The 25,372-nt window shown below is 40.5% G+C and overlaps 1 protein-coding gene across 1 annotated transcript in view; it reads right to left on the bottom strand.

Moving 5' to 3' along the window:
• Nucleotides 1–9,742, bottom strand: part of PRKCH (protein kinase C eta) — a 225,349-nt gene extending 215,607 nt beyond the window's left edge. The window contains exon 1 of the mRNA XM_046009945.1: nucleotides 8,440–9,742. Within this exon, the coding sequence (XP_045865901.1) occupies nucleotides 8,440–8,802 (363 nt within the window). The 5' untranslated portion in view covers nucleotides 8,803–9,742. The remainder of the gene's footprint in view (nucleotides 1–8,439) is intronic.
• Between the last annotated feature and the right edge of the window lie 15,630 nt (nucleotides 9,743–25,372).

Here is a 25,372-nt window from a genome sequence, read left to right as displayed (position 1 = left end):
TTCTAAGTAAATGCCACCCATCTCATAAAAATGTATCGCACTTTTACTATCATAACTAATCATCAGTCTGAACACCTGCCAGATACCAAAAGAGTTACATAAGATGAAATGATTCACGCTCTGCCCACCAACCTCATTAACTCTCCAAGGCTGAACGCTTACTTCTTGCCTCGGCCCCAAATTTAACATGTTGGGCCTACAAATCACAACCTATTAACAGGCTTAAAAACCACAGTCTTTTCACCTGAAGCAAAAGCAAGGAATTTTTTCATCCACAGAGTTTTCAATCCATTACCATATGCAGAGGGCATATAAACTCAGCCCAGTCTTTCAAGTACATATTGACACATCATTAACTGACTTTTAAAAAGGGACACTGCAATAGTTATAAGTGGTCACTCCCCCATGACTTTTATTTCTTTTGGGAAGATGAATAAAATGTTTAAAGACGTTCCCAAAATATTTACACTTTACTTGCTCCAAAATCACTTTTAAGAAATTCATTCTTTGGACTAATATTTAGTGCATTCTATATATGGGACACTGCTCCAGGGGCTGGGTTTAGAACAATGAATAAGAGAGAAGGAATCTCTGCTCTCGTGGTGTTTATACTTGAAAGGAGGAAGGTATAATAAGTAAATTAACAAAATGATCTCAGAGAATGATGAGGGCAATGAGGGATGACAAGATAATAATGTGGTCAGGAAAATGCTCTCTGTAGGGGGGATCTTTTGAGCCACAACCTGCCTGATGAGAAGCAGCCAGCCCCACCTCCACGGAATTCTTACAATGAAACTGAAGACAGAAAAAAATCCAACCCAATTCCTGTACACTGGAATAAACCTCCCTAGAAATGCTAAAATAGGTCTTTCCCCTCAACACTGTGAGCTCGTCAGTGTTGGACACTGTTGGCCATTTGGCTCAGAAAGAAATAATTGTTAGAATAAATAATTGCACTGCAAAGTACAAAAGACAATGAACTGCTAGATAATAAATCTGGAAGAACTTAAATGCTATCAATTCATGCACCTGGATCCAGGAATCAGGAAAAAAAGGCAATCGACAAGGGTCCAGTGGAAACCTGGCACCTCCCCTGACAGGACTACCAAAAAGGTACTTCACTGAGAAGTTAGAGAAAGCAGCCTTCCAGGGCTGCAGGGAACATAATGTCTTCAGGAGGGGTGAACGAGGAAAACAGCCTGAGATCCCGCCAAGCAGGTCCTTCCTTCCTGAGGGGATGCCAAGGTCTTTCCATGACGCAGCCTCCAGCTCCTCCTGCCTCCCCCCATTTCCCCATGTTCTGCATTAAGCATTAGATGCTGGTCCCATTTGGATAGTCAGCAAATAAAGAGAAAGTACATGAAAGAAGGAAAGGTTTAATGTAGACAAATTTTCAGCAGCTTTCGGAAATCTAAGAAATTGTGCAAAAATCAACCAGTTCTAGAAGAAACAGAAAAAGAAATCAGCAGTGACAACTTAGAAAATGAGACTGTGTCCCCAAAATCAGAAACTATAATGAATTTTTGATGCTCTTACTCTGATAAATATTTTCTACACTAAAAAGGCAATGAAGTTTTCAAGAGTCAGCCTTGACCCAAACCTAATTCAGTCACTCACTTAACATCTTCTTTGGTAAAATCCTCATTTTTTCCTCTACAGTTTTATTGACATATAACCATCATACAATAACATGCACATACTTAAACGTGAACTATTTGACGGGCTTGGACGTAAGTGTATAACTGTGAAACCATCACCACAATCAAAATAATAAATATATTCATCTCCCTCACAAGTTTCCTTGTGCTGCCTTTGAAATCCATCCACCCCCATCCCCCATTCCCAAGCAACCACTGATCTGCTTCCTATCATACAAACTGCTTTTCATTTGCTAGAATTCTGCCTAAATGGAATCATATGGTATGCACTCCTTTTTGTCTGACATCTTCCACTCAATAAAACTTATGTTGCGATTCAACATATATCATTGCATGTACGAATGTTTCATCATGTTTTATTACCGAGTAGTATTCCATTGTATGGGTGTAGAGTTCATCGGTCCAACAGACACATGAAAAGATGCCCAACATCACTGATCATCAGGGAAATGCAAATCAAAGCCACAATGACATACCCCCTCACACCACTCAGAATGTCTACGATGAAAAAGACAAGAAAGAACAAGTGTTGTTCAGGGAGTGAAGAAAAGCGAATCCTCATCGTCTGGTGATGGGAATGTAAATGGTGCAGCCACTGTGGAAAACAGTATGGAGGTGCCTGAAAGATTTAAAAACAGAAATACCATACAATCCGGTAATTCCACTACTGAGTATGCCCCAAAAATGAAAATGCAAAGAGATACAGGCACCCCTATGTTCACTACAGCATTATTTACAATAGCCAAGACATGGAAGCAACTTAAGGGTCCATTAATAAATAAAGATGTGGTGTGTATACATGCGTACACACACACACACACACACACACACACACACACACACACATCTTGCTATTCACAACAACATGGTTGGACTCAGAGGATATTATGTTAAGTGAAAGACGTCAGAGAGAGAAAGATAAGTACCATATGATTTCACATACATAGGCAATCTAAAAATAAAACAACAACCAACCAAAACCAGATTCATAAATATAGAGAACCCACCAGTGGCTGCCAAAAGGGAGGGGGCTGCGGGGATGGACAAAATAGGTGATGAGAATTTAGGGGTATAAAATAATTCATGGGGATTAAAGTACAGCAGAAGGAATATAATAATATTGTAATAACATTGTTTGGTGACAGACGTTAAGTATAGTTAAGGTGGTGAGCATTTCATAACATATAGGATTGTCAAACCACTATGCTGTATACCTGAAACTGATATAACATTGTAGGCCAACTACACTTCAATAAAAAAAAAATATTTATTTCAACTGTTGACTGATATTTGAGAAGTTTAGTTTTATTACAAATAAAGCAGCTATGAACATTCATGTATAAGTTGCACAAACGGTTTCATTTCTCTTGGTAAATACTTAAGAGAAGCTAGGGCACATGGTAGGTGTATGTTTAACACTTTAAGAGACTACCAAACTGTTTTCCAGTGTGACTGTACCATTTTATATTCCTCACACTGGTGTATAAGAATTCCAGTTGCTCCATTTCCTCACTAATATTTGGTATGGTTGATCTTTTTAATTTAGCCTTTCCATGAATTTTCATTTTAACGTGCATTTCCTTGATGACTCATGATTTTGAGCATCTTTTAATGTGTTCTTTTCCATGAAGGTGACTATACAAATCTTGTCCCATTTTTAAGTCGAGTATTTTCCCACTGAGTTTTAAGAGTTCTTTTATATGTTCATGTTATAAGTCCGTTGTCTGGTTTAACGTTGAAAATATTTCCTCCCTGTCTGTGGCTTTTGTTTTCACTTTCTTAAGTCCTTTGAAAAGCAATAATTCTTAATTTTAATCGAGTTTGATTTTCTTTAATAGTTGGTGCTTTTTATGTCCTATCTAAAAAATATTTGCTGAACCCAATGTCACGACCATTTTCTTTTGCATTCCTATAAAAGGTTTACAGTTAAACTCATTTGTTGAGGTCTATGATACATTTGGGGTTAATTTTTGTGTATGTTATGAGGTAAGGGACAGTGCTCACATTTCTGCATTTTGCTATTCAATTGTTCAAGTACTACTTCTGAAAAGATTATTTCCCCATCAAGTTGCCCTGGCATCCGTCAAAAAAAAAAAAAAAATCAACCAATCATACATATATGAATTTCTAGATTCTCTTCCATTCCACTGATCGATCAGACTCTTTTTACTGCAATATCCCATTATCTTGATTACCATAGCATTACAGTAAGTCTTAAAATCAGAGAGTTTAAGTCCTCCAACTTGTTCTTTTTCAAAATTATTCTTAGATCAGTCTAGGTCTTTTGCATGTCCATATAAGTTTTAGAATCGGTTGATCAATTTCTACAACAAAGCTTGCTGGGATTTTGACTAGGATTGCAACAAATCTATTGAACAAATTTGGGAAGAACTGGAGTCTTAACAATTTAGAACTCTCCCATTCACAAACACAGCCCCCCTCCATTACCTTAGATCTTTATTTCAGCAATATTTTGTCATTTTTCAGTGAACAAGTTTTGCATCTTTTATCAAATTTACCCAATTTCAGATATTTTTGATGGTCTTATAAATGGTATTTTTTTCTAGTTCAGTCCACTAATAGTATATAGAAATAACAATTGACCTTCGTGTATTAGTTTAGATCCTGTGACCTAGCTAAACTCACTTGTTAGATCTAGTAGCCTGTTTGTAGATGTTTTAGAATTTTCTACGATCATACAGAAGGGAAATATGGCCAATCTGGGATGACTTGTGCAGAACTGTTTAATAACACCTCTTAAAAGAGGTTTTTAAGAATTATTTGAAAGATTCATTCACCATGGCGTGACATGAGTGAATGGAATTTATTTACCCAATAAGGCTATCTGCAAATAAAGACAGTCTTACTTCTTCCTTTGTAATCTTTACGTATTTTATTTTTTTAAATTGCCTAATGCACTGCATGGGACCTCCAACACACTGTTGAACAGAAGTGACAAGAACAGACATCCATGCCACTTCTGGTCTTAGGGAATATCATTCATTCTTTCACCCTTAAGATGTTCCCTACATGTTTCTCACAGATGTCCTGCATCAGACTGAATAAGCTCCATTCTACTACTAATTCGTTGAGAGTTTTTATTACAACTGGATATTTAATTTTGTCAAATACTTTTTCCATATTTATTAATATGGTCATACCAATCTCTTCTTTTATTCTGTTAATATGAAGAATTGCACTGATGGATTTTTAGACGTTTGATCAATCTTGCAGTCCTGGTTATAAACCCCATTTGGTGATAATGTACTACCCATTTGCTATATTGTTGAATTTGATTTGCTAAAATTTAAGAATTTTTATATCTATGTTCATGAGGGGCACTGATCTATAGTTTTATTTTCTTGAAATGCTTCCATCAGGTTTTGGTATACGGGTCACGGAATGAGTTGAGATGTGTTTCCTTCTCAAACTTTCTGAAATAGGTTTTATAGAGTTGGCACTATTTCTTTCTTAATTATATGACAGAATTCATCAGTAAATCCATCTTGAGACCTTGAATCTGCATGTGGAGTGTTTTTAATGAGAAATTTAAATACCTTAATTAACATAAAGCTACTCAAGTTACTTGAGTAAGTATAGGTAGTTTGTATCTTTTAAGAAATTTATTTCAGGGGCACCTGGGTGGCTCAGTTGGTTAAGCGACACTGCCTTCAGCTCAGGTCATGATCCCGGAATCCTGGGATCGAGTCCCACATCAGGCTCCCAGCTCCACGGGGAGTCTGCTTCTTCCTCTGACCTCTCCTCTCATGCTCTCTCACTCTGTCTCTCTCTCGAATAAACAAATAAAATTTTTTTAAAAAGAAATTTATTTCATCTAAATTGTGGAATTTGACATAAAATTACTCATAATACCCTCTTTTTTTTTAATGTCTGTAGGATCTATAATGATGTTCTTTCTTTCCTATATTGGTAATTTTGTCTTTTCTCTTTTCTTGATCGTCCTGGCTTGAGGTTCATTAATTTTATTGTTTCCCCACCCTCCCCAAAGAACAAGCTTTTTGTTTCATTGATTTTTCTCTATTGTTTCTCTTTTCTACTTTGCTTGCTTTTAGTTCCACTTGCTCTTCCTTTTAGTTTCAGATGGAAACGTAGATCTTTGAGATCTTTTCTAATTTAACTATTTAATGCTGTGAAATACTGCTTAAGAACTTCTTTAGCTGTATCCCATCTACTTCCTTGAGCTTTTATGCAGATTTAATGAAATATGTATAGTCAGTCAGAAAAGAAATATTTAACTGCCTACTCCATATCAGGCATTAAGCGTGGTATTAGGAATACACTGCATTAAAATAAATCTAACCCCTTCTCTCATCAAGATTAGAAGGTAATACTGAAAGTATTGGTCCAAAATAAATGCTGTTATCTTCTTGATACTTAGAGGGCACATTAAGCCAGAATGCAGAACCATGATTTATTCTAATGAAAGATGTATTTTCTGTTTTGGTCTCTCTACTCATGAACTAGCAAAAATTAAGTCACTAGGTCTTTTTTTTTTTAAGTTCAGAGATTTGTAATTCCGATTGCACCCTATGAATTTATTGTGGAGTAAAATCAAATATTCTATTTGTAAATGTCTGAATAAACTACACATTTCAATATGCTAAAGATAAATAAGTATTCCTGTAATTCTAAACTTGAAAACCACCTTTAGATTTATAAAGAATCCTTTAAAAAACAAGCATTCCACATTTTAATATTTTCCTAACAAGATTTTTCTTAAAAATTAATAAAACACTCTACTCAGATAGATACTATCTATCCTATCCTGTTTCAAACTACCCAAAACTTAAAAAAAAAAATTACCCAGAACTTTTTACAAAATACTCTGCCCCTGCCCCCAATCAAATATAAATGTATGGCGAATCACTGGTTTCAAGGCCTTTTAAATGGTGACCTAGCCTACCAAAGGTTCATGTTTTCAAAAACACCACCAGTGTGTTAGTTAAACATCTCAGTATAATTAATTCAGACAACTGTAGATATAGATATTTAACATATATTTAAATCTTTGTTCATCCAGGATCTTCCTATGGTATGCTTCTTCCAGTCCTATTCCTTGGTCTTCATTTAGGCCACAGGTTCTCAACCTTGACTGTACACTGGAATCACCTGGGACCCTTAAAGTACTGATACTAGCTAGGGTCCCACAACCAGAGATGCTTGAAGTTTTTAAAAATGGGGATTTTCAAAAGCCCCCCATGTGATTCAATGGTGCAGACCAGGGGTAAGAAGGACCAGTCTGGCTCCCTCCAGGAAGTCATGCTTCTAATAACCATTGGCTATTCCGTACCACCATACTTCAGAACCTGGCTCCTCCAGAGCTTTCCCAATCAAACTCCTAATCAAACAGTAATTCAGTAATTCCATTTGCATTCCTAGGCTCACCTCTATTTCTATTTAGAAATTCACAGGATAAAATGTAAGTCTCTATTTTAGCCATTCCTCTCCAATCCACTTCTAAATTTCATAAAGTTCAACTGAAGAGAAATTAACTCAATATGATATCGTTAAATAGTCATTATGTTTTCTTCTACAAAAAGACAGTTCTACAAGCCACCTGTAATTTTACAGAATATATGATATTACCAGTTCCTCAAAGTATAAAATATTGAAATGAGTCTTTGTTACTATTCATCTGATTCTACCACTTGTTAATTTCAAACAGGTTTTCACTACTGAATCACATTCTGGACTCAAAACTGACATCCTCTGAACTTACACCATTAAACTCCTGAGAATCTTCGAACAGCTTACTCCACTTTGCCAAACCAGACCACTTGATTATAATGATCATTTCATCATGTAAAAATGAGGAGAACACCTGGATAACAAAGACAGTACCGAGAATAAGAAGCAATGGGATTTTAGCACTGAGCAGAGTGCTAATAGAAATTTTAATTTACTTGCAGCAGTTGTCTCATGAGAACTATGTGAAAAGTAGAGGCAAGCAGGAAGTTGCGGGTAACTTCGTGTCAATACACAGAAACACCAGCAGGAGAGATGGGACAACTCGGGGTGGCCCACAAACTACTGAGGAGTTCTCAAAGCTCCCAGACCAATAGCAGCAGAAAGGCGCACGCAAGACTCACACCTCTCAGGCTGTGACAGAACTACGGAAGTTGCTTACAAACACAGATAAACCTCATCTCCTTGGAAAACTGCTAAGCAGTAAAACTTCGCCAACGTGCAGACCCAGGAACTCAGATCCCTGCCAGTGTGGGTTATGTACCCATGGGATGTAATGGATCTGCATGCTGAAACACGTGTGCTCGTCTGAGCTGCTGAACCAACATGTATCCATAAACATTATGAATAATACTTGCGAGAATGTATGGCTTTCTCCTAAGAAGCGCTTTAAGGACTTTACCCAGATCAAATCACTTTCATATCACATCTTCCTCACCTTTCTTTGTACTACCCGTGTGCGCAGAGTTAGGGCGCCTTATCCAAAGTCTGGGCAGTGGGGGGGTGGAGGGTGTTGTCACTCCCTCCGCCCTGACTTCCCGTTAGCCCAAGTTGCCATCCCAAAAGGGGACCATGTCCGGGCTGATTTCCTGGAGACACGCATGAGCCCTCACACACCCACCGCGGACGCGTCACCAGTGCCACGGCCACCTGGGCGAGGACCAAAATCTGGAGGGAATTCCCTCCGCCGCAGAGCTCGTCAACAGGATGGGAAAGCGGGACCCGGGCGAAATTTGAAAAGTGGAGGGGAAAAAGAGTCAAGTGGACACAACCGGGAGGGATCACAGCTACTCACCCAGCCCTCGAATGTGTCCGAGGCGCCGGCCGTGCGCAGCAGCTCCTGGAATTGTAGGGTGCAGTTGGCCACGAAGTGGTCATAGCCCAGGGGCGTCTCGTGGAAGACGGCCAGTTCGAGGTGGCCACCGTCGGTAACGTTGGTGCAGAACTCCTCATTGTACGTGGGTTTGTTGGTCTTCTGTTTGGTGCTGGTCTGGCCCACGCGCACCTGGTCCACGCTCACCGTCAGGTAGGGGTCCAACAGCTGGTAGCCCTTCTTGAAGAGCGAGTGGCGCAGGGACCAGCGGGTGGGCTGCAGTCCCACAGCCTCGCCAATACGGACCCTCAAGTAACCATTGAACTTCATGGTGCCGGACGTCATGCCGGCGCCGCTGCCCGGGCCCTGGGGGCCGCGCTGGCTCGCAGCGGGAGAGCCTGGAGCCCCAGCTCAAGCCAGCCCTCGCGGCAGCCGCAGGAGTGGAGGCAGCTCCTGGGAAAAGCAGCGCCCAAGCCCCCCTCGACTGGTCATTCTGCCTCCTCCGCGGGACCTTTCCCTCCCCTCCTTCCCTCGCCCCCTCCCTCGCGAGGTGGAAAGGAGGGGAGCCCGGAGCCGAGCCCTCCGCGAGCCGGGGTAGCCCGACCGTCCCTCTCCAGCGCGCGGCGCTTCCCGGGGGCTCTCAAAGGTCTCGCCCCTTCTCCAGAGCCGGGAAGCTCCTCTCCCCGGAGAGCCGGAGCGACCCGTCCGGTTAGCTCCAGCCCCAAGCGTCTCTTGCCCCCGCCTCCTCCTGCTTCTCCTCCTGCCCCCGCCTCCGCGGGCTCACGCTCTCCCCCACTCGGCGAGCTTCAAACCAGGAAGCAGCTACCGCCGCATCCCGGGTAGGAGCCTCGCGCCGCCAGGCTCCAAGTTCACAGAAGCCCAGCGCTGCCTTCCCCGCCGGGTCCCGCGCCTTTCGAATCCCGGGGGCGTGGCGCGCAGCCGGCTAGGACTGTGGGTCGGTGGCCCGGCGCGCACAGCCCGGGAGCCCCACGCGGGCTCGTCGGCCCCGCTCTGCGCGCGCTCCCTGTCGCGCAGGGTCTGGCTGTGCTCGGTGGGCTAGAGGCTCCCCCAGGTGCAGGCCTTAAAGGGAAGAGCTCGTGGCCAAGCGGGAGCCAACACCTGGCGCCTGAAAGACGGGTCCAGAGAGTGCTGGGGGGCGGGAGGAGGAGAAGGAGGAGCAGGAGCCGGGAACCCGCGCTCCAGGAGTCGCCGGCACCCTCTTTACCACTGCAGGAGTTGGGCTGGCGAGCCTGCCTGGCGGTGTGGGAGAGGCAGCGGCCTGACCCGGCGCATGCCGGGGAGGTTCCTTTTCCTAGTCGTTACAGGGATGGCTCATCCCGGCTTCAGCTCGGGCCCATCCTGTTTGTGTGCCTTTCCTGCAGAGAGTAATTACACGGTTGCTTTTTTGTTGTTGTTGTTTTTAATAGGGTGGTAGTAATGATGGAAATCCTGTCCTCCTTCCTCGGAGAGGTGTGTCTTGTTGCACAAAGAGCAGGAAAGGTCGGTTCTGAAGAGAGACATGGCTGAGATGTACTAAGTCTCTCTGAGGGGTGGGTGGTTCCTGGTCTGCCAAGCCGGGCAGGGAAGGGCAGAAGATGTTCACACACAAACACTGTCCCTGATACACGTGTGCAGAAGAAATCGCCTCTTCGAGGAACATTCCAACTTGTTGCTGTGTTTGCAAGCCAGAGTAGGCAGCCTTTTGTTCCTTTCCACCCTGGGTCCAGGAGTTTGGGGGCCCTTGGGTGAACCGTTCCATCGACTGTGCTTTACCACAAAGCTAAGGGCCAGCCACAACCAATTTGTCTCCCATAAAGCCTAGGCCATTTTTAAGATACTTAAGTACATTCTGTCTGGCTGTTCTGGTTTCCCTGAGAGCAGGTCCGGTCTTCCTAGCCCCCTCCACCCACCGCCCTGTTTGGGGCTCTCCTCAACAATTTTACTCCTGTGAATGGAGGCACACTAGAGAATGAAAACCGTCAGGGAGGGCGTGTCTTAAAAACATCAAAAATTCTTTTAAGAGAACTAGGCAGGGGTGCAGCATATCATCCTAAAGACACTTTAGCTCTAGGCAAGGCTTATAAAGCAAGCTCCCAAACAGCCAGGGAGCGCCCATGTGGCCCTGGTGCTCCAGGGAAAGAGGTCAAGGGGACCATTTGGGTCAACTCTGTCACCCTCTCCAAAGAGCAGGCCTCTGGTTGTTACACGTAAACAGTGACTCTTGGAACACTACATCCAAAACTAATGATGTACTGTATGGTGGTGACTAACATCACACGCACACACACACACACAAAAAAACTGAAAGATGGACTGCTGTTGAACTTTGGCATTAAAAAAAGATAGTCCCCAAATGGTGAGCAGCCACACATCCTGGGGCTGGGATGTGAGGGACACTAGACACTCCATCTCTGCCCTGTCAGCAGTAGGTACAGGCGGGCAGCGGTGACAGAGCCAGGAGAAAGACAGCAAGGAAAAACAAGGTATAGCTCACACACGTGGGGTGTGTGGGGAAGGAAAACTCAGGTGCAATGGGACAGTGGGACCGGGAGGGGGGTGGTCAGGGAAGGGTCCCCTGAAGGACACAGCAAAAGGATTCAGGGTTCCCAAGGAAAGGGACAGTTTGACCTGTTCCAGAAACAAGAGGGACTCCATGTGGCTGGAGCCCATAAAAAGGTGAGGGGTAAGTGGCTGAAATTCACCTGAAAAGGTGACTCGACGGGTAGGTCATGGGAAAGTCTTTGGACATGGTCTGTGGGCAGTTGGGAGCCTCTGAAAGTTAAGCAGGTACAGGGACAAGATGAGATTTGTCTTTTAAAATCTCTTTCTGGGGGTGCACCTGGCTGGCTCAAGGGAAAGAGTATGCAAATCTTGATCTCAGGGTTGGGAGTTCAAGCCCACTTTGGGTGTAGAGATTACTTAAATAAGTAAGTAAACCAACAAACTTCAAAAAAAAAAATCTCTTTTCAGGCCATTTGAAGAATGGATTGAAAAGACAAAGCATGGGTGTGGGGAGACTCATCAGGAGGCAGATGCCAAAATCCAAGGAGAGAAAACAGTGACTGGGACTCAGGTGGTGGTGACGGAGATGGAGATGGATGTGAGAAGGGTTTAGGAGATAGAACACTCGGGCCCTGGTGTTGGAGGAAGAGGAAAGTATCAACGGTAATTTGCAGGCATCCAGCTAAAGCAGCTGTGTGGACTGGGGAGCCAATTGTGGTTAGGAACCACTAGAGAAGGAACAGATTTGTGGGCGGAGATGAACAGTTCAATTTGAAACATCTGAATTTTGAAATATCTTCATACATTTGAGCTGAAATCTGAACGGGGCCCTCAGCTATGTGCCTGTGAAGCTCAGAGGTGTGGTCTGAGCTAAAGACACAAAGTGAGGGGCCATTGGTATATAGGCAGCAACCAAAGTCAGAATAAGGGATGACATCAAGATTGTGGAGAAAAGTTGGGAATAGACTGTAGCATGAGGAAAGAAGGGGCCTTAGGATAGAGTTCTCCAGAAACCCCGCATGGATCAATGGGGTTCTGAATGGCAGCAAGGGTTAAGAGAAAAACCAGGAGGACACAGTATCCAGGTATTATGAAAACCAACCAAAGGGTTTTCAAACAAGAAGGAATTGGTTGGTTGGGCCAAACAACACTAAGAGATCGAGTAAAGAAGGACTAAAGGCAATCATGAAGAGATGGCAGTGGACGACATCCTTAGTAAACTGGGAGCCATTTTTGTAGAAGGATGGGGGCTAAAGCCCGTTTTGAGTAGCTTGAGGTGAAAAATAAGGAAGTGGAGAGAGTAAGTGTAGACACTTTTTCAAGAGGTTGGGCTGGAATGAGGAAGAGAGAGCTGAGGAGGAAGATGGGATCACGGGGTGGAGGGCTTTTTATTAAGAGAGAGCAACAGAAGAGAGGAGAGAATCATACAGTTCTGAGACTGCAGGCGGGAATGCCATCTGAGACCGGGGGGCGGGGGGGGGGGGGGATGGCACTTAGTTTAGGACAAACTTCTATGTTTGTGGCTTTCAGCCTGCTGTCCAGAATTGCCTCTCAACAGTCAGGAGATATGGTGACCAGCAGCCCCAACTACTCAGATTTCTAGCTTCACGGCCCCAGTGGAAAGAGGATTTTCTTGACCCACCTTCTTAAATCAACCTGGGAAAGACCCTGAATGTCCCCAGCCTATGTCATGTGCCCTTGGGTGGCTCCTGGGAGGGAACACCAGACAAATAGTACACAGCACAAAGTACAAAGCGCCTGTGGGAAGGGACTGTCTGCCAATACAAACTTCACCTGTGTCACAGCTTCCGTCTAGAGCTGGTCCTGACTTTCAAGGAAGGCAGGGGACAATAAGTCCCCTCTCTGTATACATCCCACCCCGTTGAATAGCAGCATGTAATGTAAGGTAGTAATTTGCATATTTGTACTGACTGCTTTAAATTCAGTGTTGTAGTCCTTTTATACACTAGAGGTTTGTTCATTTTTTTTCTTCTTTATTACTATTACTATTTCTTTTGTCCGTCACACTATAACTATGGACCTCTCGTATACAATTCCTAGCACATTATCTAAATGCTTTTTTGACTGGTTGCTTGATTGACTGAATTACTATCATTCATCTAATTTCTTTTTTTTTAAGATTTTTAAAATTTATTTACTTGAGAGAGAGAGAGAGAGAGAAAGTGAGAGAGAGCATGAGAGGGGAGAAGTTTAGAGGGAGACGCAGATTCCCCGCGGAGCTGGGAGCCCCATGCCAGACTCATTCTGGGACTCTAGGATCACCACCTGAGCTGAAGGCAGTTGTTTAACCAACTGAGCCACCCAAGGCAACCTTAATCATCTAATTTCTTTTTTTTTTTTTAAGATTTTATTTATTTGACAGAGAGAGATCACAAGTAGGAAGAGAGGCAGGCAGAGAGAGAGGGAAGCAGGCTCCCTGCTGAACAGAGTGCCCGATGCTGGGCTCGATCCCAGGACCCTGAGATCATGACCCGAGCCGAAGGCAGAGGCTTTAGCACACTGAGCCACCCAGGCGCCCCTAGTCATCTAATTTCTTAAGGAACACTTCCCACAACCTCCATTCCACTTTAAAATAGAATCAGAGAATAAAACAGCTAGGTCAAAAATTATCCCATGCCATTATGAAATAGCACAACCTTTGGACGGCAGTTTGATGGTATTCGTCAAAAGCTTCAAACAGGGGCGCCTGGGTGGCTCAGTCAGTTAAGCATCTGCCTTCAGCTCAGGTTAGGATGCCAGGGTCCTGGCATGGAGTCCAGTATCAGGTGCCCTGCTCGGTAGGAATTCTGCTTCTCCCTCCTGCTCCCTCTGCTTGTACTGTCTCTTTCCCTCACCCTCTCTCTGTCAAATAAATAAATTAAATCTTTTTTTTTTAAACCTGGTTTTCCAAACCAGTTCTTTGCCGAAGGAGGTCTGGCAATAGCAGAATGACTAAGTAAATTACAGAATAGCAACTAAATGGAATAGTTATTAAAATGACACATGATAAACAACAAAGAAAAAAATGATAAACAATATTTTTAAATGCAGAGTAAGAAATATAAATATGTTATGAAGTACCTAAAATAGGTAAACCAAAAGATAAAGAAATCAACACATGTAAATGAAAACAGCTCTTACAGTGTTGGACTCACAAGCGAATAATAAACATACTTATCTAAGAGGGCTCCGAAGATAAAGTAATTCACAAGAAGTATGTGATACAATGTGATACATTGAGCACGTTACATTTCATTACATTTCCACCGTTCTCTTGGCTGTCCTATTATTATGTATTGAGCATCCACCAGCATTGAAACAAGCCACTTCACAAACCTTATTTTGTTTGATCCTCGTGACCACCACGTGAGGTAAGTGTTACTATCTCTATTTTACAGATAAGGAAACCGAGAGTCAGAAAGGTTAAATGAACTGGAACATAGTTCGTACATGGTAGAGCTGGGATTTGACCCATTTCTTCAAATGCATGTCTGGAGGTCCTGGACAGCTCAGTTAACAACTCTTGATTTCAGCTCAGGTCATGGTCTCGGGGTTGTGAGATGGAGCCCTATGTTGGGCTGCATGCTGGGCATGGAGCCTACTTACGATGGAACCTTGGACAACCTTACATTCCTTCCATTAAGAAGCAGGTTCAGAAATGTCCTCAGCCTGAATTATAGTTGTGTGATTAAAAAAAAAATCACACCTCATATAATAAAAGAAGAGATAGTTTAGAGGAGTTAAGACTAATGATGTTGAGTCACCTTGAACATTCTGCTGTATCCACCTCTGTAACAACAACATAAAGTAACATGTCACCCAATGAGGCAAAAATTTCTTTTCAAACTAAATTGTTTAAAAATCCTAAATTTTGAGTGCAGGGCTTATGATTCATCCTCATTTTTAATATTTTTCTTGTTGTGTTAATATTTGCAAAGGCACTAGTAATAGAAGCAAGTGTATATGGTTTATACTAGTAATGACTTTCTCTAAAGCCTACTATTAATTTAGCTATCAGACAGTTTGTTTCATTCACCTTCCTCAGTTAACTCCAGTCCATTAACAAGCCAAGTGGTTATTAACTACAAGTAGTGACCAAGTTATTAGATTTTGTGGCTTCTGTAGGAAACCCGTAAGAGGAAAATGATCATTTTGCTCTAATAGCATCTTTCTCTTGCTCTTCACGGGATTTCCTCCATGTTGTTGGTGGTATCCTCTGGTTCACTTGGTGACCAGAGGTACCGAGAGTTTTGTAGAAGTTATTATTTGTAAAGCACTTGGAAGAGTACCCAGAGAAAAGTCAGCAATTTTACAAATGTTTATTAGTATAGGTGGTTTTTTCTTCTTTTCATTTATGTAATTTGGGATTTTTCCATAATGAAAGTTTTAGCCACTTATTAAAAAAATTTTAAGCTAATATTAAAAAACTACACACCAAATCACAGATAAGGTTGACTTTAACCCTTTGAAACTGTAATCATTTCCTGTCATCTTTCTGGTGAAACTTAAACGTTTTCTGATTCTTGGAAATGAAAAAGCAGTTTGGCCCCTCTTCTTAAGAGTATAGAGTTCATTGGAAGGAGGCATTTAAAAAAAGACCTTTTGTCCTTGAAATCCAGACAATGAAGTATAAAATTTTCACACCAGCCCCAGTCATCTTTCTCATATAAGAACAAAAATCTAACTTTCTATGAAACTAATCAAGGCACCTTTCTACATTAAAATCCTTCAAAGTACTTCCCTTTTCCTTTTTTAGAACTCTGAATTGACACGTTTGTTTTGCACACAGAAAGTTAGCAAATGTTTATTCTAGATACTAGATGAGCAAAACAGGTAAATACTTTGTAGTAAATCAAGGTACTATTTTTAATCCTAATTTAATAAAGCCCCACCAAGCAGTCAACATAATTTTAACTCTAGAAGCCAACAACCAACAGCAAGGCATTTCAGGCAGTCTGACCATGAACTTTGGGGTGAACTAGGGAGTCAGACAATCCTGAATCTGACTTTTTGACAAAGTTTAACAGGCCCAGCTGGAGACCCCTACACGTGAGAGACAGTAACATTCAAAGACTTAGGTTTGCAACCTCCAAAACTGTTAGATTGTCAGACAAGTCACGCAAGTGTACAGAACTAAATGAGAAGCCAACTTTAATGCACATGGCAAAGTCCTACAACATTATATAAATTTTATCAGTTCTGTCTCACAGGACTGCTCACTTTGCCTCCCCCCCCACCCCCCCCATCTCATTCTGGCTGCCTCACACTGTTCCCACCCCCACGTCCCCCCACCCCCGGCATGAGGAATTGGTGCTTAAGACCAGACACAGCCCCACAGCCATGGCTCAACCCTGCCATCCACAAAGACCCTTCAAACCAGAGACAGATATTTGACCCCTTCTCTTCAAATAGAATCATTCAAATTGAGATTCTAAAAACGACAGAAAACTTGAAAAAAATGACACCAGTAATAAGAAAATGAATGAGAGAGCTGGTGAGTATAACACACAGAAAGGGAGAAAATAAACTTATGGGCTTAACGGGAATGGAAATACAAAAACCCATGGAGTACCCAGATGAAACTTAGGCTTGATACAGGAGAAAGGAAGCCAACAAAGGAATTTTACACATTTCCCTGAGTTACTCATTTTTTCTAAGAGTCTGAACAACTGAAATCAGGAAACACCTGTGCTTGTTAACATTAGTTAGGAAATGACTTTAAAAACTTGGACTCAGTTTAAGATAACTGATGGCAGGCAGTGATACCATTCCAAAGTCTATATTTCTATGTCAATGCTAAGCTGTTTCTCTTAATTTGGGTCCATTTTTGTAATAGCAATCAGAGATTCAATGCATTATACTTATGGGGTAATTGTTATAGTTCTTTAAGTTTTAAAATTACCTGGCACTTAGCCACATGTTTGTTTTTTGTTCCAATTTATAATTATCCAATGATTGTTATGACCACCCAGAGATATGGCTATCATTACTCTGAGATGAAAACATATGGAAAGAATGTTTTAAGATCAAAGAAAAAATATGGCACTGTAGTGAGAAGATGGGCTAGAAACTGAAGTAAGAACATAGAAAGAATGGATCCTTTGATCTGGAAGGCATGTTAGACAGCTCTAGACCAAAATGTTATTTTACAGTTGAGGAGTTAGAACCAGAAATAGGGCATTTTTCAGATAGTTTATTATGTATTCCCTGGGTCTTCAGAAAATGGGGCCAGAGCTCCCCAGAACAGATTCTAGTCTCAAGTAAATTATTGACTCAATATGCCTTATCTCTAATTGATTTATATAAACAGCAATATCATTTATATTGCTTTGATATGTTTTGTTAAACAATAAAGTAAAACATAAATTATGGTACAGTCAATGATTTAGATCAGTGTTCTTAGGAATACAATGTCAGGCAAATTTGTTTCTGGCATTTTCCTTTGATATGCCCGTTAAATTACAGTCAGTGAAAAAGTATTTTTGTTTTTAAGGAAATTATAAAAATTTTTTCCAATGAACAACAAAGTTTATATGGATCATTCTAGTGTCCTCGAATTTTATTGTATCCCACTATTTAAAATAGAACTTTGTTCTACCCAAATTTTGTTTTAAACTCTTGAAAAAAGTATCTTTCAACATTTGATAAACACTGTAATGAGTAACGCTAATTATTTTTTTAAAATATCTATTCATTTGAGAAAGAGAGAGAGAGGGTGAGCAGGAGCAGGGGGAGGGGCAGAGAGTGAGAGAGAATCCTCAAGCACACTCCCTGCTGAGCACAGAGCCAGACCTGGGACTCGATCCCAGGACCCTAAAATCATGACCTGAGCTGAAATCAAGAGTTGGATGCTTAACCAAATGAGCCACCCAGGTGCTAAAGATTTATTTACTTTAGAGAAAGAGAACGTAGGGTTGGGGGGAGTGATAGAGGGAGAGGGGAAGAGGAACTCAAACAGACTCAACACTGAGCATGGAGCCCTATATGGGAATCAATCCCATGACCCTGAAATCAGACCTGAGTCAAAACCAAGAGTCAGATGCTTAACCAACTGCATGACTCTGGTACCCTCCAAGTAATGCTAATTTTTAATCATTATGATTTAGAAATGTTAATTATAATAACTTAAATGAACTTCAACAGACTAATGTTTATTGAAGTTAGAGTAAGAATACACTAATCATCAAGAACAGTGCTCCGACATAGAAATGAAACAAGAATCTTTAAGAAAAGAAAAGTGATTTTTGTTTTGTTTTAATAGTTTATTAAGGGGTATGTATGACATCAAAACAAACCGAGGAGGATATCTACTTCTGGCTATACACAGTGATGGGTACTAGACTTGCTCTCCCAAGTGAAAACAGCTATAAATATCTAAGGTAACTGGTTCCAGGCGTTTGACAATAAACATTGCAGCATTGTGATCTTGAGAGGAGAGAAACACAAAGAGAGCTCCATGTCTTCTTCAGCTTTCTACCTAGAGACACCAACTGGACTCAAAGGAAGTGGAATCCAAGGGAATATGGAAGTCTCACTGAGCTGAAGAGGTACACATAGAATTCAGAATGGCTGGGGTTTCTGGAATTTTTAAGGCAGGATATCACAGAGAAATGAACTGTGTAGAGGAGGAGGAGGATGGACTTCATGAATGTTCCCCTGCAGCCAGTGGGCATGCGGGATGAGACTTCATGAGGCCTAGCAAAGAATAGCTGCCACAAGTAAGAAACCTGGACCAAGACATCACAGGTTCTGCACTGTGGGAAACATAAGAATATTGGCCCAGCCTAAGTGAAGAGACCTTCCTAAGCACCTCATATATTGAACTGAAACTCCAAAGAGGCCACACCTTAGGAATATGTACCATGCCCCAGAGAAAGGGCCATGCCCCAAGACTAAGGACAAAATCAAAATAGAACTGCTCTAAACAAATAATAAAACAAAGTCTAACAAGAGCAGGAGGATTTGTCAGTAATTTAACAGCTTCATAGAAAGAAAGCTCAACAGACTTTAAAGGAAAATAAGATAATCTTGACTCTCTATAACTCTGGTAACAACATTGAAAAATAATTTTAGGGGCTTCTGGGAGGTGAAGTTGGTTGAGCGTCCAACTCTTGGTTTCAACTCAGGTCACGATCTCGGGGTCATGAGATTGAGTCCTGTGTGGGACTCCATGCTCACTGTGGAGTCCGCTTGAGACTCTTTCTCCCTCTCCCTCTGCCCTTCCCACAAGTGCTCTTTCTCTCTCAAATAAATAAATAAATCTTAAAAAATAATAATTTAAAAAATATTAGACATGTGAATTACTTATTCTTATACTTATTCTTATACTTATTACTTATTCCTAAGTGTCACAGGAAGCTGTGACCCACAATCAGGAAAAGAAGTAGTCAATAGAAGGAGAATCCAAAAGAACCCAAATGTTAGCATTAACAGATGAAGCCCTTAAAATGTCTCATATCAATATATTTAAGGATGCACAGGAAAAGATGAATATATTGAGTAAAAAGATGGGGAGTAGAAGCAAAGATTAAACCAAATGGATATATTGGAAATAGAAAGTAAACTTATGAAATTACATATATATCTGGAGTCCTTGGAGGGGAGAAGAAAGAAAGAATGGTGTAGAATAGAATTTAAAGAAACAATGGCTGAAAATTCCTCTACCTGGTGGAAAAATGTCAGCCTACAGATTGAAGAACCAACAAACTTCAGGCAGAATAAATACAAAAAAGGAAAATCACACCTAGGCACATCATAGTCAAGCTGACAACCAAAGATAAAGAGTAAATGTTGAAAATAGAGAAAAAAGTCAACTACATGCAGGGAACAATGCCATAAGTGAGTTTACTTCTCATTAGAAAGAAGGGAGAGCAGGGGTGCCTGGGTGGCCCAGTCAGTTTGAGCGTCTACCTTCAGCTCAGATCATGCATGATGTTTGGGTCCTGGGATTGAGACCCGCATCAGGCTCCCTGCTCAGCATGAAGTCTGCTTCTTCCTCTCCGTCTGCCTCTCCCCCCACTCATGCTTAGATGTGTTCTCTCTCTCTCTCTCAAATAAATAAAATCTTTTTTTTTAAGATTTTTTATTGATTTATTTGACAGAGAGAGAGATCACAAGTAGGCAGAGAGAGAGGAGGAAGCAGGCTCCCCGCGGAGCAGAGAGCCCGATGCGGGGCTGGATTCCAGGACCCCGAGATCATGACCCGAGCCGAAGGCAGCGGCTCAATCCACTGAGCCACCCAGGCGCCCCTCAAATAAATAAAATCTTAAAGAAAGAAAGAGGTCCTGAAGAAAATGGAAAATTATCATTAAGTGCTGAAAGAAGTGGTTTACCCAGAATTCTATATACAGTAAAAACATCTTTCAAATGTAAAAAAAAAAAAAAAATCTTTCAAATGTGAAAACAAAACATTTTCTGATAAATGAATGCAGGAATAATTCACTGAAAACTGTAAGAAATTCTAAAAGAAGAGTCATTTATCATGATGGGAAATGATACAAGGAGAAATCCAACCTACAGGAAGAAAAGCACCAGAAATGGCAAATAGACATGAAAATATGAAAAACTATCATCTTGGGTTTTTTTTTTAATTTATTTAAAAGACAAGAGTATTTAAAGACATATATATTGTGGAGCTTTTAACCATGTACAAGTAAAATACATAACAACAGTAACAAAAGGACAGAGAGTTAATAAAATTATACTATTGTAAGATTTTTATATTTTACATAAGATTATACAATATAATCTAAATAGACTGGTAAGATTGTGTTATCCAATACAATGGATGGTTAGTATTCACTAACCACAAGTGAATAAATTTAAACTTAATTAAAATTAAATATAACAAAATTCCGTTCCTCAGTTGTATTAGTCACATTTCAAGGTCTTGACAGTCACATGTAACTAGTGACTCTCATATTGGAAAAGCACATGGAACATTTCCATAACTGTAAAAAGGCTGTTTGGAAATTTTAAGCAACCATTAAAACAACAACAACAACAGAACTCCACAGACAGATAACTTAAGATAAATTAAAGTAGAGTCCTAAAAATATTTTATTAACCAAAACAAAGACAGAAAAGGAGGAATTAAGAAAAAAAAAAAAACCAACAACAGGACAAGTTAAAAAACAAACTTAAATCTAACCATATCAATAATTATATTAAATATAAATGAACTGAACAGTGAGAAGGAAGAGATTGCAAAGATGAACAAAAAGCAAAACTTGACTATATATTATCTGCACAAAATGCATTTTAAAGACCCAAATAAGCTGCAAGTAAATGGAGGGAGAAGATAGACAAAACAAATCTAAGAAAGTTAGTGTTGATATAATCATGCACAGTAAACTTCAAGTCAAGGAGAATTATCAGAGTTGAAGAGTAACATTTCTTAATAATAAATTGCCATCATAAAGACTTAAAATTCTAAATGCCCATGTGACTAAAAATCTTCAAGTACAAGCAAAAATGAGAATTAAAAAATCCGTTATCATAGTTGAAAATCTTAACTCCTCTCTCTGTAATTGATAGAAGAACTAAACACACACAAAAAATGATTTGAACAATATTATCAACCACCTTGATCTAACATTTATAGAATATCTTACTTGGCATCTGCAGAATACACACTGCTTTCAATTGTATATGGAAGTCACTTTTTTTTTTTTTTTTTTTTTTTAAGATTTTATTTATTTATTTGACAGACAGAGATCAAGTAGGCAGAGAGGCAGGCAGAGAGAGAGGAAGGGAAGCAGGCTCGCTGTTGAGCAGAGAGCCCGATGCGGGACTCGATCCCAGGACCCTGAGATCATGACCTGAGCCGAAGGCAGCGGCTTAACCCACTGAGCCACCCAGGCACCCTGGAAGTCACTTTTTTAGTCAAAATTCTCCAAAGAAAAAGAACCAGTAGGATAGATGATAGGTAGATAGATAGAAGATAGATAGAATGAATGAACATGCAGGGAACAATGCCATGAGTAACAGTTTACTTCTCATTAGAAACAAGAGAGAGCAGGGGTGCCTGGGTGGCTCAGTCAGTTTGAGCATCTGCCCTCCAGCTCTGGTCATGATGTTAGGGTAGAATGTAGGGTAGACAGATGTAGGGTATGACAGAAGGTAGATGATAGATAGATAGATAAATAGATAGATAGCTGCATACATACATAGACAAATAGATAGATATTTAGGTTCATGTTATTAACAGAGGCTGAAATGTTATTAACAGAGGCTGAAAATTCCCACAGTCTGCTGTCAGCATGCTAGAGACCCGGAAAGCTGGTGGTGTCCTCCAAAGCCCTTAAAGTCAGAGAGTTGATGGTGTAGATTTGAAGGTCTGAGAATCAGGAGTTGCAAGGGCAGGAGAAAATTGATTTCTAAGCTCAAGTGGCCAGGCAGACAGAATAGTTAACCTTCCTCTATCTTTTTGTTCCATTCAGGCCTCTGGATTGGTACCAACCCCCACCGTAGGTGAAAAAGGGGGGTTTGTGTGTGCATGTGAGGGGGTATCTGCTTTACTCAGTTCACCAATTCAAATGTTAATTTTTTCCCAGAAACACAGTTATAGACAGATCCATGCAACATAATTCTAAATGATTTATGAGTCAAAGAAAAATTACAGGGAGTTTAGAAAATCCTTTAACCTGAATTATAATAAAAACAAAAAAATGTCAAAAGTTGTGGGATACAGCTAATGTGGTATTTAGTGAAAATTTTAAGTATTTATATTTACATCGGAGAAAAAGTTTTATAAAGCTGTAGAAAAGGAGCAAATTAGATCCATATTAAGTAGCAGAAAGGAAATACTTAAGAGCTGAAACTAAAAACAACAACAAAAAAAAGACAAATGGGGCGCCTGGGTGGCTCAGTGGATTAAGCCGCTGCCTTCGGCTCAGGTCATGGTCTCAGGGTCCTGGGATCGAGCCCCGCATCGGGCTCTCTGCTCTGCAGGAAGCCTGCTTCCTCCTCTCTCTCTGCCTGCCTCTCTGCCTACTTGTGATCTCTCTCTCTGTCAAATAAATAAATAAAATCTTTAAAAAAAAAAAAAAAAAAAAAAAAAAAAAAAGACAAATGGAGAAAATTATTCATTCTCAAAAGTTGGTTTTTTGAAAGATTAATAAAATTTCTAATTCCCTGGGAAGACCATTCAAGAAAAAGCACACAAATTACCAATATTAGGAATGAAAAGGGAAACTCACCACAGATCATATAGATATTAATAGGATAATAATACTATGTATAATATTATGTCAATAAATTCAATAACTTAGATGAACTGGACAGATTTCTTGAAAAAAAAAACACAACATAAAAAACTGACAGAAGAAGAAACTGACACAATAGAAAATCTGAATAGCCTTATCCTTGTTAAAGAAACAAAACAGGCAAAACCCTGTGATGGTAGAAACCAGATTAGTGGTTGTCTGTGGAGTTTGGAAGAGTCTTGAGGGAACTCTCCGGAACAATGGAAAAGTTCTTATAAATTTTTCTGTGCTGGTCATGGAACCTTCTCCAGAATAGACCACATACTCGGTCACAAAGCAGGACTCAACCGATACCAAAAGACTGACATTATTTGCTGCATATTCTCAGATCACAATGCTTTGAAACTGGAGCTCAATCACAAGGAAAAGTTCAGAAGGAACTCAAACACCTGGAAGCTAAAGACCACCTTGCTTAAGAATGCTTGGCTCAACCAGGAGATCAAAGAAGAACTTAAACAATTCATGGAAATCAATGAGAATGAAGACACTTCAGTCCAAAACCTATGGGATACAGCAAAGGTGGTTCTAAGGGGGAAATACATAGCCATCCCAGCCTCCCTCAAAAAAAATGAAAAATCCAGAATACACCAGCTGTCTCTACACCTTAAAGAACTGGAGAATCAACAACAAATCAAACCAACTCCAAATGCAAGAAGGGAAATAATCAAGATTAGAGCAGAGATCAATGAGGTAGACACCAGAGATACAGTAGAATGTATCAATGAAACTAGAAGCTGGTTTTTTGAAAGAATCAATAAGATCGATAAACCATTGGCCACACTAATCCAAAAGAAAAGAGAGAAAGCCCAAATTAATAAAATTATGAATGAAAAGGGAGAGATCACAACTAACACCAAGGAAATAGAAACAATCATCAGAAATTATTACCAACAGTTATATGCCAATAAGCTAAGCAACCTAGATGAAATGGATGCATTCCTGGAAAACTACAAACTCCCAAAATTGAACCAGGAAGAAATTGACAACCTGAATAGACCAATATCTAGTAAGGAGATTGAAGCAATGATCAAAAACCTCCCAAAAAACAAGAGCCCAGGACCTGATGGATTCCCTGGGGAATTCTACCAAACTTTCAAAGAAGAAATAACACCAATTCTCCTGAAGCTGTTTCAAAAAATTGAAGCAGAAGGAAAACTTCCAGACTCTTTTTATGAAGCCAGCATTACCCTGATCCCCAAACCATGCAAAGACCCTACAGAAAAGGAGAATTTCAGACCAATATCACTGATGAATATGGATGCTAAGATTCTCAACAAGATCCTAGCAAACAGGATCCAGCAGCACATTAAAAAGATTATCCACCATGACCAGGTTGGATTCATCCCTGGGTTGCAAAGGATGGTTCAACATTCGCAAATCAATCAATGTGATAGAACAAATCATTAAGAGAAGAGAGAAGAACCACATAGTCCTCTCAATTGATGCGGAAAAAGCATTTGACAAAATCCAGCATCCATTCCTGATTAAAACGCTTCAAAGTATAGGGATAGAGGGAACATTCCTGAACTTCATAAAATCTATCTATGAAAGACCCACAGCAAATATCATCCTCAATGCGAAAAGTTTGCAGCCTTCCCATTGAGATCAGGAACACGACAAGGATGCCCACTCTCACCACTCTTGTTCAAGATAGTATTAGAAGTCCTAGCAACGGCAATCAGACAACAAAGAGAAATAAAAGGTATCCAAATTGGCAATGAAGAAGTCAAACTCTCTCTCTTCACAGATGACATGATTCTTTATATGGAAAACCCCAAAGACTCCACCCCCAAACTACTAGAACTCATACAGCAATTCAGTAACGTGGCAGGATACAAAATCAATGTACAGAAATCAGTGGCTTTCTTAACACTAACAATGAAAATACAGAAAGGCAAATTAGAGAATTGATTCCATTTACTATAGCACCAAGAACCATCAGATAACTGGGAATAAACCTAACCAAAGAGGTAAAGGATCTGTACTCGAAGAACTACAGAACACTCATGAAAGAAATTGAAGAAGACACAAAAAGATGGAAGACCGTTCCATGCTCTTGGATCGGAAGAATAAACATTGTTAAAATGTCTATACTGCCCAGAGCAATCTATACTTTTAATGCAATTCTGATCAAAATTCCACCGGTA

The sequence above is a fragment of the Meles meles genome, chromosome 6 (genome assembly GCF_922984935.1).
Source record: "Meles meles chromosome 6, mMelMel3.1 paternal haplotype, whole genome shotgun sequence".
Lineage (NCBI taxonomy): Eukaryota > Metazoa > Chordata > Mammalia > Carnivora > Mustelidae > Meles > Meles meles.
The sequence above is the reverse complement of the archived record's forward strand: the minus strand, read 5'-3'. Positions and strand labels throughout refer to the sequence as shown.